Below are 21705 nucleotides of genomic sequence, written 5' to 3'. Positions count from 1 at the left end.
AGTAGATATGCAAGCGCAAAAATAACAGCACACTATAGCTTTTATATAATTATTACTTTACACTTACATAAATTACACGAAAACAACTCGTAAAATTTCCAAAAATTCCTAAATCATGTAAAATTTTGCATGCAAAAATAACAGCATACAGTAGTCAGCCTCTTCAATTAGGGGCTGTGCAATAATTATATCCCCCCCCCCCCAAAAAAAAACTTGTATCTCCTCTCTCTGCCTGCCACAAATTCCTTGCCCCCCCCCCTCCTCCTTTGCACTTGACAACCCAATTAGCAAAATAATACAAGCATAGCGATCAGGAAATTTGCATATTTGAACATTTCCATGTTGATTTCCTTTTTAGAGTGTTTTATCTAAAAAGTGCCATATATTTGTGCCAAAATCAATTGCGCTGTACCTTTTTGACCTGCCAAAAATGTGTTAACCCTCCCCATTGGCTTGCCAACCCCCTCCCTAATATTATCCTCCATGGCTCATAATTATTGCGCAGCCAATTATACAATATTTCCCCATATATGCACTTTGTCATCTGAACATTACTACATATTATTTCTGCTCTAATTATGGTGTTAATACACAAGGGGGATGGGTAATTGTGTTGAAGCATGTGTTAAGCATTTAGATATATCTGTGCACACAATATGCAGGGACACCATTTGGGAGCATAAATTTTGCTCCAGTGAGTTTAAAGTGCATTGTAGTTCACTGCCATAGTATCTAGGTTTTGTTGACCCAACACAAATTTGTTCGAAAAAAGATTACTTAAGGGATCTGGAATGAGCGTTTCAACAGTATTTTCTTGTGGGACATGAGAGCACATCAGATATATCGAATTGCATTCTGAATACGAAGAATGTCTTTCTGATATCAAATAATTTTGATTTTTTGAAATTCACGATATAATACAAATTTTATGACAAATTATTAAAATTTGATATTTTTCTTAAAGTGTATGTAGCTGGGAGGAAAAGCCGACGATCAATTGAAAAATTTGACCTTTCATATTGAAGAAATTAGGGCTTTTGGGGAAAAAATCCATATCTTCAATATGAAAGGTCAAAATTTTCAATTGATCGTCGGCTTTTCCTCCCAGCTACATACACTTTAAGTATAAATCATCAGATTTATAAAGTTTACTTCGAGTACTGTTAAATATACTGAACATATAAAAATATCAATTTTTAATCATTTGCCATAAAATGTGTATTACATTGCGAATTTCAAAAAATCAAAATTATTTGATATCAGAAGGACATTCTTCGTATTCATAATGCAATTCGATATGTCTGATGTGCTCTAATGTCCCACAATAAATACTGTCCAAACGTTCATACCCCACCCCTTAATCGGTGGATTAAGTATTATAAAAAGAACTAGAGGCAAATGGTGGTCATAGACCACAAACCTAGCTGGGGCATGTTGGTGTTGTGGAGGTATCTGACCCCTGCAAAATGTTCCAAAAATGTTCCCCTGTCATGAGGCTTGTTGTCACCGAGTTTTGAGTCCGGTACTCCTCACAGATGTCCAGAAAATGCAATTCTAAGATTTGACCCAGATGACCTTTGACCAGACCCCTGCAAGATGTTCCATAATTCACCCCTGGTCATGAGTTGTCACCGAGTTTGAGCCCTGTACCTCTTACAGATGTCCAGATAACGCAATTCTAAGATTTGGCCCCAGAATGATGTCTTTTGAGCTGACCCGTGCAAAATGTTCCAATATGTTCCACAGGTCATGAGGTTGTCACCGAGATTGAGCCCCGTACCCCTCACAGATGTCCAGATATTGAAATTCGCCGATTTGACCCCAGCTGACCTTTGACCTGCCCCCTGCAAAATATTCCAACATGTTACTCTGGTCATGAGGTTGTCGCTGAGATTGAGCCCGCACCCTTTACAGATGTCCAGATATTGAAATTCAAGATTTGACCCCAGCTGACCTTTGACCTGATCCATGCAAAATATTCCAAAATGTTACTCTTCTCATCAAGTTTATTGTCACTGAGTTTGATAAAAAATTCAGGAAAAAAAAAAATTCGGAAAAAAAAAATTCGGAAAAAAAAAATTTTGGAAAAAAAAAAAAAATTTGAAAAAAAAATTTCGGAAAAAAAAAAATTCGGGAAAAAAAAAATTCGGAAAAAAAAATTTCGAAAAAAAAAAAATTTGAAAAAAAATTTCGGAAAAAAAAATTTCAAAAAAAAAAATTTCGGAAAAAAAATTTCAAAAAAAAAATTTCAAAAAAAAAATTTCGAAAAAACAAATTTCAAAAAAAAAATTTCGGAAAAAAAATTTCAAAAAAAAAAATTTCGAAAAAAAAAAAAAATTCGGGAAAAAAAAAAATTTCGGAAAAAAAAATAATTTCGAAAAAACAATTTCACAAAAAAAAATTTCGAAAAAAAAGAACAAAAAATTTATATTTCCCTTCATTCTCTTCAAAATAAATCCCAATTTCCCTTAATTCTCTTCAATTTCCCCTCATTTTCCCAAATTTCGGGATAAACTCTTTTCCAGTATGGGGCGGTATAGGCCCTCCCCCTCACCAAGTATCATAGCCATGCGACAAACAATGTAGACGTAACAGCATTTTTTAGCGTTTGTTACTAACGGACGGACGGACTAACAGACGGAGAGACATGGTGACTTATTAATAGAGCTGCTACCCGCAGCTAACACCCGCAGCTAAAAACAATGATTCAAAAAGGCCAAACCATATCTTCACAAGTCAAATAATTCTTACATAGCATCAAGTCAGGGTTTCACAGTGGTTTGTTTTCAGCGGAAGAACCCGAACGATTACAATACCTAGCTGGGGGTGTAAACCCCCCAGCTAGGTAAAAACATGTGCAATTTCACTTTGTTGCCAGCGGAAGAAAACGGGAAGATTACAGTGGTTTGTTGCCAGCGGAAGAACCCGAACGATTACAATACCTAGCTGGGGGGTGTAAACCCCCCAGCTAGGTAAAAATTATATGATGCCTATTCAAACAGAGCCCCATGGAGGAAGATATAGATGTGGTTGCAAAATAGTTGCTGGTACTGCCTTTCACGTTGCTACAAAATGTTTTGTTTTTGTAGAATATTGCAGTTTTGGCAGGTCTCAATTCCACCAAGTGTCCTGTTATGATTATTGACAAGTCCCAATTTATGTCCAATTTTTAAAATGTCAAACCTTCCAAATAGTCTACAGGCATCATAAATTGAGTCCTTTGACATATTGGGCTATTCCAGTTGAAATCCTTACACCCCTATGGAAGACATGACCTTAATCTTCAACACAGGGAGTGAAATGCCAAATGGGGTTACCTGAATGTGTGACTCCATTTGAAATCTACACCCCCTGTATGGGAGATTAATGTCAAATCTTCCACAGAGGGTGTATGGGTTTCAACTTAAATAGCCCATTTTGTATAACAATACATGTGTATGGATATAGCCACATGTGTTTGATAATAAATGATGAATTACGTACATGTCGTTCTCAAATTACAAAAATATATGACAGACACAAACTAATGAGTTTCATAATAAGCAGCCATGCCATCAGATGTGTGTTTGGAATAGTTGATGAGGTGATTGTTGCGTAGCCCTGAAATGATAAAAGGTTGTATCTTCTGTTTACATCACTAATAATGTACTTCATTTTGCCCTGGTTGAGGTCAACTTTTCTCTTGGACTCCAGGGTTAGCATTAACTCTCCCCACGCTGGTGTCGACTGCAGCCGATAAGTTTAAAAAATTCAAAATTCAATAAAATTTCAGAATTGTAAGTTTTCATGACCATATTTGGAATCAGCTTGAAAATGCATTAAAATGAGTACAAACAAGCCTAGTATTGGTTCAGTGGTTCTTAAGATAGCTCTTGATATTTTGACAAAATATCCCAAAACTTGGACTTTTTATGTTGAGACCTATGGCTAGCATAGCATTAAGGATTGAAAGTCGGCCCTGAACTCGCATAAAAACCAAATATGGTGGGTGGAAATGAAATTTTGGAGGTGAAAAATATTTTTGAGATTGAGTGACCAATTTTTTATCATTTTTGGCCCCCACATATATGTGGGGCTTATGTTATCATCCAGATGAAAACAATGAATGTTTTTTGACAGCTCAAAATGTATATATATTTGTTACAAACAATTCAATTTTCATCACATCTGTTGTTTGGCTCATGATTGGTCTCATTACTATATTAATGTTGATTTTCAAAAGAAAGTATTGTGTTAATTACACACTTTTTAAAGGTGTGACAACCAATTGACAGCCTCCCACTCTATCCTGGAGCAAAATGCAGATTTTGGTATCAGGTTGGGGGAGGCTTTTTTTCTTCAAAAAATTTTGTATGAGGATGTGCCACTCAGACTTTCAGATCCTGAACTTTTTGCTGTTTTGATACCCATCAGTATACCAATTTTCTCACAAAAAGCACCCATATTTGCCCAAATTGGGTGCTTTTAAGGGCACTTGCCCAAATGGGCCCAATTAGGTGCATTGGTCTCCTCCAAAAACCCAACCATCGATATACCAAAATTGCTGAAAAGGTACCCCAAAATGGTGGCACATACCCGTAACAGACATGCCAACTAGTACGGTTTCACCGTATTTTGTACGGTAAAACGTGAAAAATACGGTGGTACGGTCAACTCCCGAAAAATACGGTATTCGATAATCTGAATGAAAAAAATAAAATGCCTCAAAAAGATAAACGGCTGCAGTAATAGACTACCGATCTGAATTGACATCGTTTGACCTGTTGAATTGCATGGTAACATAGCTGTCATTTGATTGGTTGATATTTTGTAAACATTGATCAATTCGGCCTTGTCGTCCAATCGGCACGCTTGTCTTTTAAGACTCTGGCATCGTAAATGTGCGCAGTTTGCTGGCTGTATGTAGCTTTCACCGACACGGATATTGCCGGCTGAACAATTGAAAGGAGCCTAGTCGAAAGGGTACCAGTAGTCACGCTTGCAACGAAGCACAAATCTGTCAAGAACTTGAAGACTTTTGTGTGCCACAAGAAAACGAAAATCACTGGAATAATGGCATCCAAAGAAGGCAAAGATGGGAAGAAAGCTGGGCGAAAACAGTGTTTCAAAGAGGAATACACCGCAAAGTGGAGTTTTATTGTGAACAGTAAAAGAGATATTTACAGCGCAAGATGCACGACATGCGGTATAGATTTCTCAATCGGACATGGTGGGAAATGCGACATAGACGGTAAAAATGGCCACATTAATACCAAAAGGCACCAAACTGCTGCGAAAGCAGTAAGTGGCAGTGGTAACATCCTGCAGTTTACTAACAAACCTGACTTTTCAGTTATTAAGGCAGAAACGCTGATGACTTCTTTCCTGATCGAACACAACGTACCGTTTCTTGCTTCGGATCATTTTAGTGAACTGGCAAAGAAAATGTTCCCTGACAGCAAAATTGCCTCCAAATACTCTTGTCGTCGAACGAAAACAACAGCGATAGCGAGGACATTGGGTCAAGACACTAAAGGTGGGTTTGTAATTTTGCATAAATTTTACTTCCTCTTGATAAATTTTATTTAGTTTTAGACCATAGACTTTATTTTAGAATTAGATTTGTTTTGCAAAGGCAGCCAAAGACCCTTCGCCTGGCCCAGCCTAGTGTTTTGATTTGTGGGGTTCTGATTGGCTAATTGAATCGCCACCACATTGCGTAACATTCTCTTGGTCGGGCTGACGTCACAAAGGGGAAATAGCCTTTTAAAACCAGTGTGCGCATGTGCATTTCCCCTTTCTTGAGCTGGTTGCTATGCGCACGCTTGTGACTTGTGTGAAGGGGATGTTCCCGGATGTCCGACCGAGTGAATGGTATGACACAGGTGTGACCTACATGGCCTACTTCTTTTTAGGCAATCAGTGATCAGTCAATGCGATTTTTTTAGGACCTACATGTAGGCCTACAGCACTGTCAAATCATGAAAATAGATTGTCTGATTTTCATGAATCTTATAATAGATTTTCATAAAGTTGTAGATGAATCATCATTGGGTGCCTACAATTTTGAAGGTATGAGCAAATGTTGAGGGCACGTTTATAATATAATTATCCCGAAGACTCAGAAGATCAAAAAAAGAAAAATTTCCAATCACAATAACATTGAAATGTAACAGTATCATTCAAAATCAAATAAATAATTAAATGGAAATGTGTTGCTAACACTTTCCATATTAATTATTTATTTGTTCTGGACTCTGTTTCCGTCAGGGCTTTCACTTAAAAGCCCTGACACACGGCGGAGCTCTGGCCAATTTTTTTTAAATTTTAGTTTTCAATTTCTGACCTGGATGTATCTACTTTCCATTTCTGTGATTCTCATGTTGATCTCATGTCTTTTTTTTGCTATTTTTGTTTTTATAGGCGACATCCTTGGTAAACTGAAGCAAACTCCATTCTCGTTATCAACAGACGGCAGCTCAGATCGTAGTGCGGATTTAACAATTATATCCGATTGTTGCGATATTATGATACAGATTTGAGCCAAGTGTTGAGTGTTCTTCTAGAAATTGCAGTAACAAAGGATGCATCTACTGGGAACAATATATTTCTTCTTCTGGACAAAGTGTTGACAGACAACAAGATACCATGGAAAAATGTGATATGCTTTGGTGCAGACAATGCTGCTGTCATGATGGGAGTACACAAGGGAGTAGCAGCTTTTGTGAAGAAGCAAAATCCAGATGTGTTCATCTTAGGCTGCCCATGTCATTTAATCCATTTGGCTGCTGAAAAGGGGGCTAACCAGTTACCATTTTCTCCTGTTTCCTTGCTTATTCCTATCTTCTATTACCTGGAAAAGTCAAGCAAGCGCCACAAAGAATATAAGGAGATGCAGACACTTTGTAATGTTGAACAGCACGCAATCCTAAAGCATGTTTGCACACGCTGGCTTTCTTTAGAGAGAGCACTCAACAGATTGCTAGAGCAGGGGGCACCATTAGAGTAGTACTTTAAGCAAGAAGCAGGAAGTGTGACAACTAAACGGAAACTAGAAGGGGATGTCGCGCCAAATCCAAAGAAACAGAAACTTTCATCCAGCAAGAAAGGTAGCACAGTCAGTGTTAGAGCTTCAGTTGTTCTGAAGAAGACCAGTACAAAGAAAGGTGGTGCTGGAGCTGTGTCAAATGCATCCAAGGCAATTAGCAGCATTGGATCCCTGTTTTCTGTTGACAAAACATCAACTTCCAAAGGTGCTACAAAGAGTGTGACAACAGCCAAGAGTACATCCACCAAGGGTACTACAAAGCAGAGTAGTATTGGGACTGTCCCCAAATCATCAGTTCCTGTAGTCAAGTGTACATCAACTAAGGGTACTACAAAGCACGGTAGTATTGGGACTGTCCCAAAAGCATCAGTTCCTGTAGTCAAGAGTAGGCCTACATCTACCCAGAGTTCTACAAAGCACAGTAGTATTGGGACTGTCCCAAAAGCATCAGTTCCTGTAGTCAAGAGTAGGCCTACATCTACCCAGAGTTCTACGAAGCACAGTAGTATTGGGACTGTACCAAAAGCATCAGTTCCTGTAGTCAAGTGTACATCAACTAAGGGTACTACCAAACACAGTAGTATTGGGACTGTCCCAAAACATACCACTCCCCCTCTTCAAGGTAAATCTAAAACAGAGACATCTGAAACAAACTCGTCAAAAGCAGCATTAATTTTTGATAATTTGTCAAGCAATTATCACAAACTGTATTGCATATTCTTGAAGTACACAATACCTGTCTTCAATAAAGTGAATGTTGAATTGCAAGAGGAAGCTCCAAAAATTCATGTCTTGCAAGAAAAGTTAAGGGGGTACTACACCCCTGCCCAATTTTGTGCCTATTTTTGCATTTTTCTCAAAAATTATAGCACATTGGGGACAAGTAAGATATGTATATTATAGGGGCAAGGACTACAACTACTGCACTGGAAATTTTATTTCAGCACAGACAACAGTTATGGAGTTACAGTAAAAAATGAGGAAAACCAATATTTGATCAATAAATCAATAACTACTTGCTTTGAGTTGCTGAATTTTCAGTACAGTAGTTGTAGTCCTTGCCACTATAATATGCATATCTTACTTGTCACCAATGTGCTATAATTTTTGAGAAAAATGCAAAAATGGGCACAAAATTGGCCAGGGGTGTAGTACCCCCTTAAGGGCTCTGTTGAAGAATTTGCTCTTGCGTTTTGTTAAGCCTTCTATCATTGCGGAAAGTTCTCCAATTGAGAAGTGCAACTTCAAAACGGAGAAGAATCAGAGATGTGACAGTGATCTCATACTGGGAAAAGAAGTCAAGGAATTCCTTCGCACAGGTGACTTTTCTGTTTCCCAAAAAGAAGAGTTCTTTACCTCAGTAAGAAAATATTACACCACTGTGTGTGATTACATTGTGACCAAATTCCCACTTTGTAATGAGCTTCTGCAGCATGCAAATATAGCAAACCCCATGAAGCGGCTAGAGATGGACTTCTCTTCTGTATCCTACTTTGTGAAGCGGTTTCACATCATGGAAGACAAACTAGATGAACTAGAAATTGAGTTTGCTCAGTATCAGGTTGATGAGTTTTCTGATGAATTGGTGAGCCAAAAACGTGCTGACCGTGTGTGGGTTGATATCGGAAACATAAAAGATCTGTCATCAGAGAGCTTCAAGTACTCTAATCTTTCAAAGGTTATGCTAGTTATTCTTTCTATAGCCCATAGCAACGCAGAAGATGAAAGAATTTTCAGTATGGTCAGGAAGAATTCCACAGAATACCGCCCTAATCTGGCAACCTCAACCCTTTCAGATTTCTTAACATACAAAGTGCATCAAAGTGCCCAAGGTAACAGTTGCCACAACGTTCAATTTCCTGATAAGCTTCTTGCTAAATGTAAAGGAGCTGCAGCTTCATTTAATAGGCCATGATGTTCAGAACACTCAAGGATAGTTCTTGCCTGCATTGTTAATTTTAAAATATTCAAAAACTCAAAATATGTGGCTTACTTGTACATTGAAGAGTTTGAGCAAATTCATTTTGTCTAGCAGCCAAGACAACTAACTAAATTCCTGTATCAGTCTGACTATATTTTTGCAAGCATCTTACCATTATCAACTACATGTAGCAATATGAACATGTTTTATGGAGTTACTTTGTGCAACTTTGTGCTACCATTGTACTCAAGCATTTTAGACACTCAAGTGCACACATCATTTGGTGCAAAAAACACTGTGGAGTGGTGTACTACATTTGTGAGTGAAGTAGCTATTCAAGTGTGTGTGGCCCCAACAGGATTAAGGTAATAATGATGTACTCAATGTTATTGTATTAAATGTGAAGAGCTTATTTGATATACTTGATGTGTTTGTAATTTGTATTATACATGTAGGTATGACTGTATTATAGACCCTATTGAATAAGCCACCTGTGATGGTATTAGAATTGAAATGGCAGCCATGTTGCAAAAAAAATTGGTGTCAGGGACAGGTCTCTGGTTTTGATGGGCAGAATTTTATTTAAATGAGGATGAGTGGCGTAGTATTCGATAGGGTCTATTAGCAAAGGTATAAATTACAAAAATACGGTTTTTTGGTGCAAAATACGGTTTTTTTGGTCTTCTGAGTACGGAATTCAGGATTTCAAAGTTGGCATGTCTGCCGTAATACCTTCAACCATGGAGAACCCTCCATACCCTTATACAGTAAACAGCTGTGTTTAGACAAATTGTGGTGGAGTCCATCTTGTGTTCCATCATGTTCATAAATTGAAAATTAAACATAGGTAATGCTTCCTTAACCCTAACCCTACACATGGTTTTTTTGCTATCGGAAGGGAAAGAAGAAACAAAAAGGAGAGAAGGTGAAGAAAGAAGTCACTTGGTACCCCCAGGATTTGAACCCGGGACCCCTCACATGCCACACACACGATCACCGACATGTAGCTGCCGAGGTTTGGCTGCCCCGGGCAGCAATCCCTGGGTATTTATGACTTGTGCTGATTGCGTCATCAAGTCCCGTGGAATGCATGCTTGCAGAGTGGTTTTAATAGTGAGCTTTAGTGAGACCTAGCTGGGTTAGAGTTAACCCTCTCTCTACGTGGGTGTCAACTGCAGACGACAAGTTTCAGATAGTCTTTAAAAATTCGCAAATTTCAGAATTGTACATTTACATGACCATGGTTGGAATCAGCATTCAAATGCATTAAAATGAGTACGAACAAGCCTAATATTGGTTCAGTGGTTCTTATTAAGTGGTTCTCAATTTGAGAAAATATCTCAAAACTTGGGGATATTGAAGCCTGTGACTAGCAAGCTACACGCACAGCAATGATGGGAATCTGACAGCAGGGAACTTTTCAACTAATTATTGTCGTTCCATTTGTTTTCCTATAGGTTCCACAGATGTAATAGCATACAATACAACTGGTGTGAATGATCCAGTCACATCAGCATTACAAATTATATTAGGTAAGTCGCAATCTACCATCTTTTGTTGCCTCCCTCATCCCAGATGATATGACAACAACATCATTTTTCTGTAACCTATGTTTTTTGGCCGATTCATAATAGGCTTAAAATGTATGTCTTCGGTGATTTGAGGCATTTTGGACACAAATTGACCCTTTTTCATCATTTGTAGCAATTTCTTGCATTACAAAAGTTTGTATTACACTCTGTATTATTGATACAATTTTAAGCTATTAGGAGAATTCAAAGAGAAGGCAGTTTCCATGGCAATGACCATTTATACCCATTTTTTGTCAATTTTACCAGGAAATGTGCTCAATGTTACTGAGGAAATCCGCTTGAAAATTAGTATACAATATGGCAAATTGATTCGCTTTGAATTCTTTTTATAGCTTAAGAAAAAACAAAAATGAATCATTAGAAGAATCAAGGAAGCACCACAAATAATTTGAGACAAAAATATCTCTAGGTATTTTCGTCTTAGCTAATAATAACACAAAAAAAGCATAAAAGGTAAAACACAGTGTGTTACAGTCAGACTCTTTAACAGTGATGTGTTAAAATACCAACTCATCAAACACCAGTGTTTTCATTCTTCGTTTATATAATAATAATAATAATAATACAACTATTCTTTTATAGCACTGTATGCACCGAAGTCCCTTAGCGCTTAACAAAGAAAACAAATTTTTAAAAAATCTGATTAAAAAAAAATCAGCAACCCCGACTCCAAATCAAATAAAAGCTACAAAGCTTAGTGTTGATGTTCAAATATGAACAAACTATCAGACAGGCAGCTGTTAAAACAATCAGTGTATTGATTTTAAAGTGAACAAGGAAGTTGTATTCTTTTATTTTAGAAAGGTAAAACCATGGATAACTGAATATGCAAAAAACAATACACAATTGAAATTTGATTAATTTGGAATACTATCATTGTCATGTGGAACAAGATTACTGTTTTCCTCTTAAAATAAAATACTTAAATTTTTGCAATTTATAATTGATTGACAGAAATTTACAAATGTTTTCAAGTACCAGATAAAATTAGACATGGGCTATTCCAGTTGAAATTCATACACCCCCTATGGAAGACATGACCTTCATCTGCCACACAGGGGGTGTAGATTTCATATGAGTCAGGTAACCCCATTTGAAATTCACACTCCCTGTGTGGAAGATTAAGATCATGTCTTCCATAGGTGGTGTATGGATTTCAACTGGAATAGTCCAATGTTGTGCGGACTTAACCCCATGGGCACTACCGGCCTACCTGTCTCTAAGAATTATTTTGATTGGTTGGAAAGAGTGCTATCTCATGTATTGAGCCAATCAGAGATATGGTAAGAATAGTCACTAGAGCTGAAAAGGATTAGACTTAAAATTGCTCTGAGATCTAAAAGCTCTATTTCAATTGGTTACTCAAATGATTCTATGATGTAATTAACCAATATAGGTACTGTAAGAAAGCAGTAGCTCTCGGAATGATAAATATCTAATTTTCTTAAATTGCAGGTTATTCCTTAGGTCTTGATGTTTGTTCAGTACATAACAACAACGAATTAGTTCGCTATACCGTGTCTTTCCTTGGTTATGGGTTCTTTGGTGATATGCTCAAAGACAGTGAGAATTATCGCTGGATTGGACCACACAGATATGAAGTGGCTGGTAAGTCACTCCCATATAGTCACTGAATAAGGAAGTACCGTATTCAGCGTTCGAAATAGGGCCGGTCAGCCGGCCATTGGCCTGTAACTTTTTGGCTTGGCCGGTAACTTTTCTGACTGGCATCTATAGTTGCCGGCCCGGCTGGCCGGTAACTTTATAAGGTCAAGCCCGGCTGGTCTGTAACTTTTTGAGGCATATTTCGAACACTGACCGTATTTCATCAAATAGTCTCCCCCCTCAAATAAACGCCCCCACCACTTTTTTCACCCGAGATGTTTCAAAAATGCTGATATTTCCATGCTATCTTGTGTAGTAAGCTTACCAAGTTGCCCACATGGTCGATAATAGCGTCAGTAATTGGCGAAAGTTGAGAAAGCACAAAACATTGATATTGTGAATATTTTTTTTTTACGTTACCAGAATTGGATGATAAAGAGAACAAACAAAAAATTCAGGGGGGTGATACCCTCACACCCTTTTCACCAATTCTTAGTGTTCTCTAAAAAGATAAATGTAGTGCTCCAATCATTAAACATTTGGCTTGATCACTTAGCTCACACGGTTTCAGAATTTCTACTTGCATCCCTGATAACAAAATGTTATGAGTTGAAATGAAATGCATACAAGTTCTAATTTCAAGATATCCTCTTGTCTACAGCCTAGCTATAGTCTGTCTCGTCTCAAGTTAAGAGCTGTTAAGAGTGCCATCAGTGTGTTAACAGCGTATGGACGAAGTCGCTCTTCTACATGTGTGTATACAACCGCAGGATTAAGTTAGCGTGTGTGATGCAAAACTGCCAACTGCAAAATCCAACATGGTGTTACTCTCAACTTGAGACGAGACACACTATAGTCGCCAATTTTCATCTCACCACGTCTACAATTCGTACACCCCCATGGAATACATAATGACTTTAATCTTCCATATGTGAATTTCATATGGCAACTCCATTTGAAATAAACACCCCCTGTGGGGAGGTTAAGGTCATGTCTTTCATAGGGGGTGTGTGAATTTCTACTAGAATAGCTCATTACCTCACCTCTCAGTCAACATTTTGGACATCTTTGTTTTGTTTATCAAGAAAAAAACATTCAGTTCTATCATCTTTCATTACAACATGTCCCATTCCTTAACATGGTTTAAAAAACATTGACTGATTCAGCCCCCATGGTGATAATAAATGTGACGTGAGCACCTTCCGCAATTAACCATTACACTCATGGTTTTATCAACGTACATGAACAAGATGGGAGAAGGGGTATTGAGTCAAATCTAATTTTCATTATTCCAAGAAAAAGTTGTCTTTATCTCAAGGCTCTTGCAGTCATATCACTCACATGTTTCATGCGTTTTCTTTGACATGTCATTTCATCTATCCATCCATAATGTAGGTGCTAAGAAGTATTTACGAAACCAATCATACTGTGGTGAAGTATCTTTCTTACCCAGCACAGATGAGGACCATAACCCATGGGACAAAGCTACTTGTAGAGTAGGGTTAGTAGTATATAATGTACCTCTCTGGGTGCTGAAGGAGGATGTTGGGTATCCATTATGTAGGTGCTAAGAATCTTATCTTATCCAATCTTATTGTGGTTAAGTGTCTTTCTTACCCAGCACTGTCAAGGACAAAAAAAAATACACTTTTCTAATTAATTTTCTAATTAATGTTATAATTTATTTAATGAAATGCTATCACCTAGGGATAGGTATTGGCACCTCAGTATATCTAAACTCTGCTCTCCCCTACACATTCTTCTATCCCTTGCAAGGTCTATCAAAGACATTTTAAATTCACACATTCATCAAAAAAGTCATTTTAAAGACATTTTTGCCCAAGTTACCTCTTGTATGTTGCTTTAAGGGGGTACTACACCCCTGTGGAAAATGTGTGACTATTTTTGCATTTTTCTCAAAAACTAATAACACACTGGTAATAAAAGTTATGTATATTATTGGGGCAAGGAATCCAATTACTACACTGAAATTTCAGTGCCTCAAGACAAGCGGTTCCGTTAATATGATAGGAAATGAGGTACATCCTAGCGGTACCTTATTTCTTATCATAAATAACGAACCGCTTGTCTTGGGTCACTGAAATTCCAGTGTAGTTATTGGATTCCTTGCCCCTATAATATACATAACTTTTGTTACCAGTGTGTTATTAGTTTTTGAGTAAAATTCAAAAATAGACACATTTTTATCGAGGGGTGTAGTACCCCCTTAAGGGATACAATTATCATGTTTTGCTATGGCTACTTGCTCTCTAGGCACCAATGATGTAATATATTTTACATTAACACTTACATTACATTGCTTTACATTTGAGTGAATGTTCTTAATCATCCAGTAAACATAGTTTTGAAATAAATCTACTTGTTGCATCTGGGACCACCAGACTTCCATCAGGCAACTGAGTTACTGGACTGGTCATGTGATAGATGGCTAGGTATCAGCTTGATGGCTTGGTCTAATGCATGAGATAGGTTGTGTAACCAGTCCAGCGCATCAGTTGCCTGATGAAATCTTGTGGTTCCAAATGCAACATCACAAAGTTGCAAAAAGCTTAAAATAAATTTCAGTATTAGATTTATTTCCAAAACATTTATTTCCAAAACATAAATTGCACTGAGTCACATCACGTCACATCATATCATATAAATTGCATCACATCACATCACATCACATCACATCACATCACATTACATACATTTGTTAAGTACCTATACATCAAGAATCAAGGGCATAAAATAAACTAAAAGGAAACCAGGAAGCTCACAGAGCAAAACATACCAAATATATATACATAAAAAATAATAAAAGAACTCATTAAAGTTATACCAACAGGCAGATTCTTATGTTTGTTAATCAAGCCTACCAAGAAATCAAGTCCTGAATGAATTAGTTTCACATCTAATGATTTCACTGCGGCAATACTGTACTAAAGTTATCCTCGACTGGTCATAATGGTGCACTAGTATCCATATGTTTAGAAGAATATCGATGTACTGTACATTCCCGATATGGTTTGTGTTTACAGTGAGGAGTGTGTGGATAATTTCTGACGATACTGTACACTTGCTACGACTATAAACACGCTTAATAGTGTGTATTAATATTATATATGTACTAAGTAAGTAGTAACTTTGTTTTCTTGTAGATGTGGTGTGTGTTTAAGGAGACAAGATTCACAGTTGAGTTTACAAGGACAACAGGTGCAGAATTCCTATGGTTCCCCATCAACACAGATGCAATCTATTACAGGTGAGTGAGTGCATTCGAATCATGTTCACTGTTAACTCTCTCCACCGTCCGGGTGTCGACTGCAGACAAGTTTCAAATTTTGTTTTAAAAATTTAAAAATTTCAGAAATGTAAATAGTCGTGACCACATTTGGAATCGGCGTGAAAAATGCATTAAACAGGCATGAGAATTTCCAGTCAAAACTCTGGAACCAGTCTTTTTTGATGTCAAAATTCCTGCAGTTTTATTTATTTTCAGCCCATCTTCAGGTGTTTTTGGCCAATTTTATGCGCTTTTCCAGCTTTTCCAGACTTTGTCATAAATGCGTAGTCCCATGCTTGATTAAAATGAGTACAAACAAACTAGTATTGGTTCAGTGGTTCTTAAGATGGCGCTTGATATTGTGAGAAAATATCTCAAAACTTGGGCTTATAGAGCGCAATAAATATACATGTATGCATTGAGTGTTACAGCATTCTGGGGAGTATTTCATCAGGGACCATAAAAAATATGGTCCGTATTCAACTATGCAGGGATGTGATTCTTCCTCGGATTAGAGGAATTCCTCCTTTTTGAGTTTTTCTTCTCTGTACAAAAGTATAGGAGATTCATTCATTTTCCTTCTTTTTGGTGCTTTTCCACTTTTTTGATTGAACCTCTGTCTCATGCCTAACTATGTGTCAATAATGATGCAGCTGCAAAACAGCCTGCATAAACAACACATTACCTACAATGTAAACACAGTATACAACAATGTCTCTGTCTGCAGTTCTCTTGCATAGTTAATATTTCAAAGAAAAAATATTGTAAATCACAAAGCTCTGTCCTGGGAAATTTAGTATTTTGGGCAGATTATCGCCATTTATAATACACAATCTTTCCCAGAAATTGTCATTTTTTTTAAGCCTGACTTTTTTAATATCAAGTGTAATGAATCTAATGTCAACCATTTTCAATTTTGACATATACTTGTTTTGTTCATCATTCAATCAGACTTTGATAATGATATAAAATTGGATGGTTTGAACCCAATACACAAATTTATTGGTCAAGCTATGAGTTTTAAAATATTGGCCGAGACGTAGTCGAGTCCAATATTTTAAAACTCATAGCGAGACCAATAAATTTTGTATTGGGTGAAAAAACCATCCAATTTTATCATTATTATGTTTTCAGAATCTTTTTTTGGTCAAAAACATGACTTTTGGTCAAAAATGTGATTTTTAGTCCAAAATGAGCAAGTCAAAAATGAGTTTTGGTCAAAAATTGTAGAAAACAATTTTTGGGGAAAAAGTGAGCCTATCCAACACAGTCCAAGTTTTGAGTCCAAGTGTTAATTATATTGGACTCTTCAACTCTGTACAAAGTATAGGAAGGAAGATTCTGAGAACATAATAATGCTAAAAATTGTCCAAACTCCATTAACATTGGACTCGATCTAATGTTAGGCAAAAAAAGTTGTTGGATTATCCTCAACCGACTGACCAAAATCTGGAAAAAGTTTTTTTTTTTTGGTTTTACTGTATTAAAGAATACAGACCCTAATTTTGGAAATTCCAGATTTTTCTTTTTCAAAATTATTGACATCCTAAAAAGTTTTTTAAAACCGTTTCTTCACACTTCTAAACTATTGTCAAAACATAAATGAAATGGTATACAGTAGAGAAATATCCCAATTCACATTTGGGCTATTTGTTAAGCTATTCAGGCAAATATGTTTTGGCTATGACCTTTTAAAAAAAACTGACCAACCGATCGTCCGTGACACCTTGGAAAGAATCTACAGGCAATCAAATAATTTTTTTTCAGGCCTTATGATTTATTCTCTAGTTGTTAAAATAAAGTAAAACATAAGAATGTATCACCTGTTGATATCAATCAATGACTCAAAATCAATATTAGACTCAATCCTTTCATTGATCATATCACAAATGTTACATGCACTGGTGTAGCATCATAGCAACCCCAAGATCATGTATTCAATTTTCCTATACATGAGCTCAAAATAAAGTAAAACATAAGAATGTATCGCCTGTTGATATCAATCAATGACTCAAAATCAATATTAGACTCATTCCTTTCATTGATCATGTCACAAATGTTACATCCACTGGTGTAGCATCATAGCAACCCCAAGATCATGTATTCAATTTTCCTATACATGAGCTCAATTGCTAAGGATAATATTATTACAAGTTAAAGGTGACATATCACTTGAGGCTACATAGATGATGATTAGAAAACAATGGGCAGGATGACACTACCACCTGCCTTCAATTCACAGTGGTACGAATCTTGCCATTTGTAAGCCAAATAAAGTATAATAACTAGCAGTGTCTGGCTCCTGCCACTTAATGCTGGTTTCATACTTTCCTGCCGCTCTGATGACGATTTTCACCAGAAACGCTAGCGGTGACCAGCGGCAAGCCGATATATTGATCACTCCACACCTTTGCCCAAGCGGCAGCATCGCTAGGAGTTTAATTCATGTCAACATGGGAGCAGTGCCGCTCTGATGTTAGGGAACATGGTACGATTTTTGGTGATGTTGAGCGGCAACATTGGTTTTCATAGTCATGCAGCTGAGCGGTGTGATGCTCAGCTTATGCGGAAAAAGAGCAAGTGGCATGATGAAGTGTCACGCTGCTCAGCGGCAAGCGGCAGAAAGTATAAAACCAGCATAAGACTTGTCAATGTAGTTGTGGGTAAATTATTAATTGGATATGAATTATGTAACAGCAAAACTTGTTATCAAATAATCCTAAATACCAGTTTTTTATGTCCAAATTTCTGCACTTTTATTTATTATCAGCCCATTTTGGGGCTTTTAGCCCAAATTCACACGCTTTTTCCTGGGTTTTTTTCCAAATTTCAGGATTTTTTCTTCAGGCCTACTTACATCCCTGGGTCTGAAATTATGTGTAATGGTCGAAATATGAAAGTGAAAGATGGATTGTACCATTCCACTGACGGCTTGTGAAATGGAACAATCCATCTTTCACCTTGTGATTATATTTCAACCATTGATCTATTCCAAACTGCACAACGGGATATATTCCAGTTGAAATCCATACACCCGCTATAGAAGACATAACCTTAATCTTACACACAGGGAGTGTGAATTTCAAATGGGGTTTTCAATTCAATTCAATTCAATTCAATTCAATTCAATTCAATTCAATTCAATTCAATTCAATTTTCAATTTCAATTTTCAATTCAATTCAATTCAATTTTATTTTTTTCCATCTCATATAACAAGTTATATTATAAAACAAGATAATACATATAAGGATAAATAAATACAGTTTAGCAAATACAAGAAATTGCAAATATCTTAAGTTTAGCAAAAACATATTAAATACATGAGATGTGGATGCCATCAAGAACGCTAGGCGTGTGGCTGATGGCACCCAAAGTTGCAAAAAATATAAAAAAAAAAAAAAAAAACTATGGATGAATAAATAATTTAACTAGAATAAGTGAACTAGTGTATCAATGAAACAATAATAACATGAAGAGGATGTCATATTAGGTACATGCGTGTACCTCATGAATAATGTGAAACAACTATTGAATGGGTGACTCCATACCCCATGTGTGGGAGATTAAGGTCATGTCTTTCATAGGTGTAGATATCAACTGGCGTCGCCCATACAAAACCTAACATCCCCTCACCCAAATTTCAATCCAACAGATCCAAGTACAGGATGGAAGACAGTCCGAGGCGAATTCATCTGCGTAAATGCCGCCCTCGTTGCTGGCATGTGTGGTAAAACACCGCATGGCGATCACCTACAGCTCATCTGGGTAATGGCTGCGTGGATCTCGTACTAGTTAAGAAATGCTCTAGGATCAACTATCTGAGGCACATGCTGAGATTAGCAAGCGGGCTAACCATGTAAGTTTGCTATCTTAACATGCCTATTTTATGTAAAATATAAGGTAGAGCCCACATTGCTCTTAGGGTAAAATGTGAAATGAGTAGAAACCTTAAAAAACAGGAGATGTGTATACCATTGATGACCAAGGTAAAGTAAAAAAATAAACCAGGCGACTTCATTAGCAGGAGCTAAAAGCTAAATTGATTAATATCTTACTAATTAAAGGAGAATTTTGTGTTCCTAGCATACTCTTTTTATGACATTTTTCAGTATATATCCACATAAAAAGCTTCTTCCCAAAATTTCAGTTGATTCTGATTTTGCGTTTGCGAGTTATGCATGATTATGCGTGTTACACTGCTCCATAATAGGCCACTGTTGTAATTTCGTTATGGTATACCAGAACTAACTTCAAATTTGACAATATATTTGCTAAACAAACTTCTGCAAGAAATTTTTGGTACATAAACATTATGTAGCAAGAGGCTTCCAGTGGTATAAAAATCTAAACTTGTTTTGAGAAAAGTGAGGGGATGAGGCTGTGGATAACAAAATGAGGCATGGTTTTGGTGAATATATGAGAGAGAACATAATAAACAAATGTTCCAATTTTCTCAAAAATGTTAAAAATGTCGAAAAAATGTGATATGACCGATGTAAGGTTATCATTGTATTGTATTGTATTTTCAGCTTGATTTTAACTTTGTTGAGGTGCACAGGGTGAAAGCTTTCAAGTTCCGCCCACTCCGACCTGAAGATCTCCAGAAAAAACATGAACATGAAGCATCTTACCATAAAGGTCAAGAGAATGTGACCTTTGACCCTGTGCAAGGTCAAAAAGGGTCATCATTGAAACCTGTGGTTAGAGTCAACCGGCAGACCAGCATGACTAGCATCAGCTCCTGGAATATTGATGGTGAAATTGGAGATGCACCAGATGTTGATGTTAGGTAAGGGTGTTATGTCAAAGTTCATGTGTCAAAGGTCAAACTGAAGGTAAAATGTCACATTTCGATGGATAAAAGTAGAATAATATTGGTCTGCCTGGATAAATCGGAATTATGATTTGTGAAGTTACGTACAGGTTATATCAGAAAGAAAATTACGTTGAGTGGGCATTTCGACATATGTAAGCATAGGTACAGAGCAAGGTAGCCATGGTATTAACACAATTTCTAAAATGTCATACTTTGGTCGGAGTTGATCAGACTTAGTAACAACTCTCTTGTCCGAAGGTTCCCTAGTCCGAAGGCTCCTTAGTCCGAAGGTTCGCTAGTGTAATTTACCATTCGCTAGTCCAAATTCTGAAAAAGTCAGAATATCGGCTTCTCTAGTCAGAGGGTTTGCTATAGACTGAATAATAGATAAGGGTCTCTAGTCCGAATATAGAATAAGGCTCACTAACCCTTACGCTAAACCCTTACCCTAACCCTTATTCTATATTTGGACTTTTCGGAATTTGGTTTTCGGATAAGCGACCCTTTGGACTAGAGAACCATCGCAGACTAGCGACCTTTCGGACTAGTGAGAAATCACATCAGACTTTTGGTCCGAGTGGATCAGATCATGTCACATAATGTTTAACTTAATATTTTAATAAGAACAATATTTGTCGATATTTCTGTACTCAGGGTCCATTGCCAACTCGTCAAAGTGTTTGCAAGAGGGCGTGAAAGTGCTGCAGAAAACGAGGACAGAATCAAAGGATGCTGCTCATTTGGTACCACACAAGAAGACATAGAAGTAGGATCAGAGGCATAAAATATGATGGGGCGATCCACATGAGGCTGCTTAATCCAGATCAAGGCAGAGATTTCCACTTTAGACCGGATTCAGTACTGATGCACAGTGGGTATTGTAGAAAGCAAGGAGGTTCATATGCTGGATTTGAATCAAAGTGATCCAGATTGATATTTTCAATTTGGATCAAAGTGATCTAAATTGATATGTATTCAGTTCATTGAGTCAAAGTGATTCAAAAAGTAATCTGAATTCTAATTGATGTGAATCCAAATGTTCCATGTGGAAACCCCATTAATAAAGTATAGTAAGAGGGACAAGGTGCAATTGTAGCAAATATATTACAGATTATGTATAAATAGAGTTAGGAGTGGATTGACCATTTTGGTTAATCCTGAAACCTCGTGCATTGGGCTATTCCAGTAAAAATTCACACTACCCCTGTGGAAGATTTAGTTGAAGTCGTCCACAGAGGGAGTATCAATTTTTAATAGAATAAACAATTGGGTAACTTCCATTTGTGGTAAAGTCATAATACAGGGGAGTATAGGTTTCAAAATGATTAACTCTTACCAATTACATTTTAATAACATATTCCCCCAGTGGAAGATATTTCCAAAATCTTCCACAGGGGTAGTGTGGATTTCAACTGGAATAGCCCATTTGATATTTACATGTAGTATGTCATGTT

At 37.0% G+C, this 21705-nt stretch overlaps 2 protein-coding genes across 2 annotated transcripts in view; both read left to right on the top strand.

The window, feature by feature from the left end:
• LOC140139753 (ceramide kinase-like) overlaps positions 1–21472 on the top strand; it is a 47735-nt gene extending 26263 nt beyond the window's left edge. The window contains 9 exon segments of the mRNA XM_072161461.1: positions 10406–10480; positions 11996–12148; positions 13541–13646; positions 15310–15413; positions 19088–19177; positions 19180–19278; positions 19281–19291; positions 19965–20224; positions 20906–21472. Coding sequence (XP_072017562.1) covers positions 10406–10480; positions 11996–12148; positions 13541–13646; positions 15310–15413; positions 19088–19177; positions 19180–19278; positions 19281–19291; positions 19965–20224; positions 20906–21035 — 1028 coding nt within the window. The 3' untranslated portion in view covers positions 21036–21472.
• On the top strand, positions 4653–9613 carry LOC140139563 (uncharacterized). The gene is given in 4 exon segments (XM_072161270.1): positions 4653–5515; positions 6403–6465; positions 6468–7839; positions 8192–9613. Coding segments are annotated over 4 exon segments (2649 nt in total). The 5' UTR covers positions 4653–5052; the 3' UTR covers positions 8943–9613.
• Positions 21473–21705: the final 233 nt, after the last annotated feature.

Source organism: Amphiura filiformis, chromosome 18 (assembly GCF_039555335.1).
Source record: "Amphiura filiformis chromosome 18, Afil_fr2py, whole genome shotgun sequence".
NCBI classification, from domain to species: Eukaryota; Metazoa; Echinodermata; class Ophiuroidea; order Amphilepidida; family Amphiuridae; genus Amphiura; species Amphiura filiformis.
The sequence above is the reverse complement of the archived record's forward strand: the minus strand, read 5'-3'. Positions and strand labels throughout refer to the sequence as shown.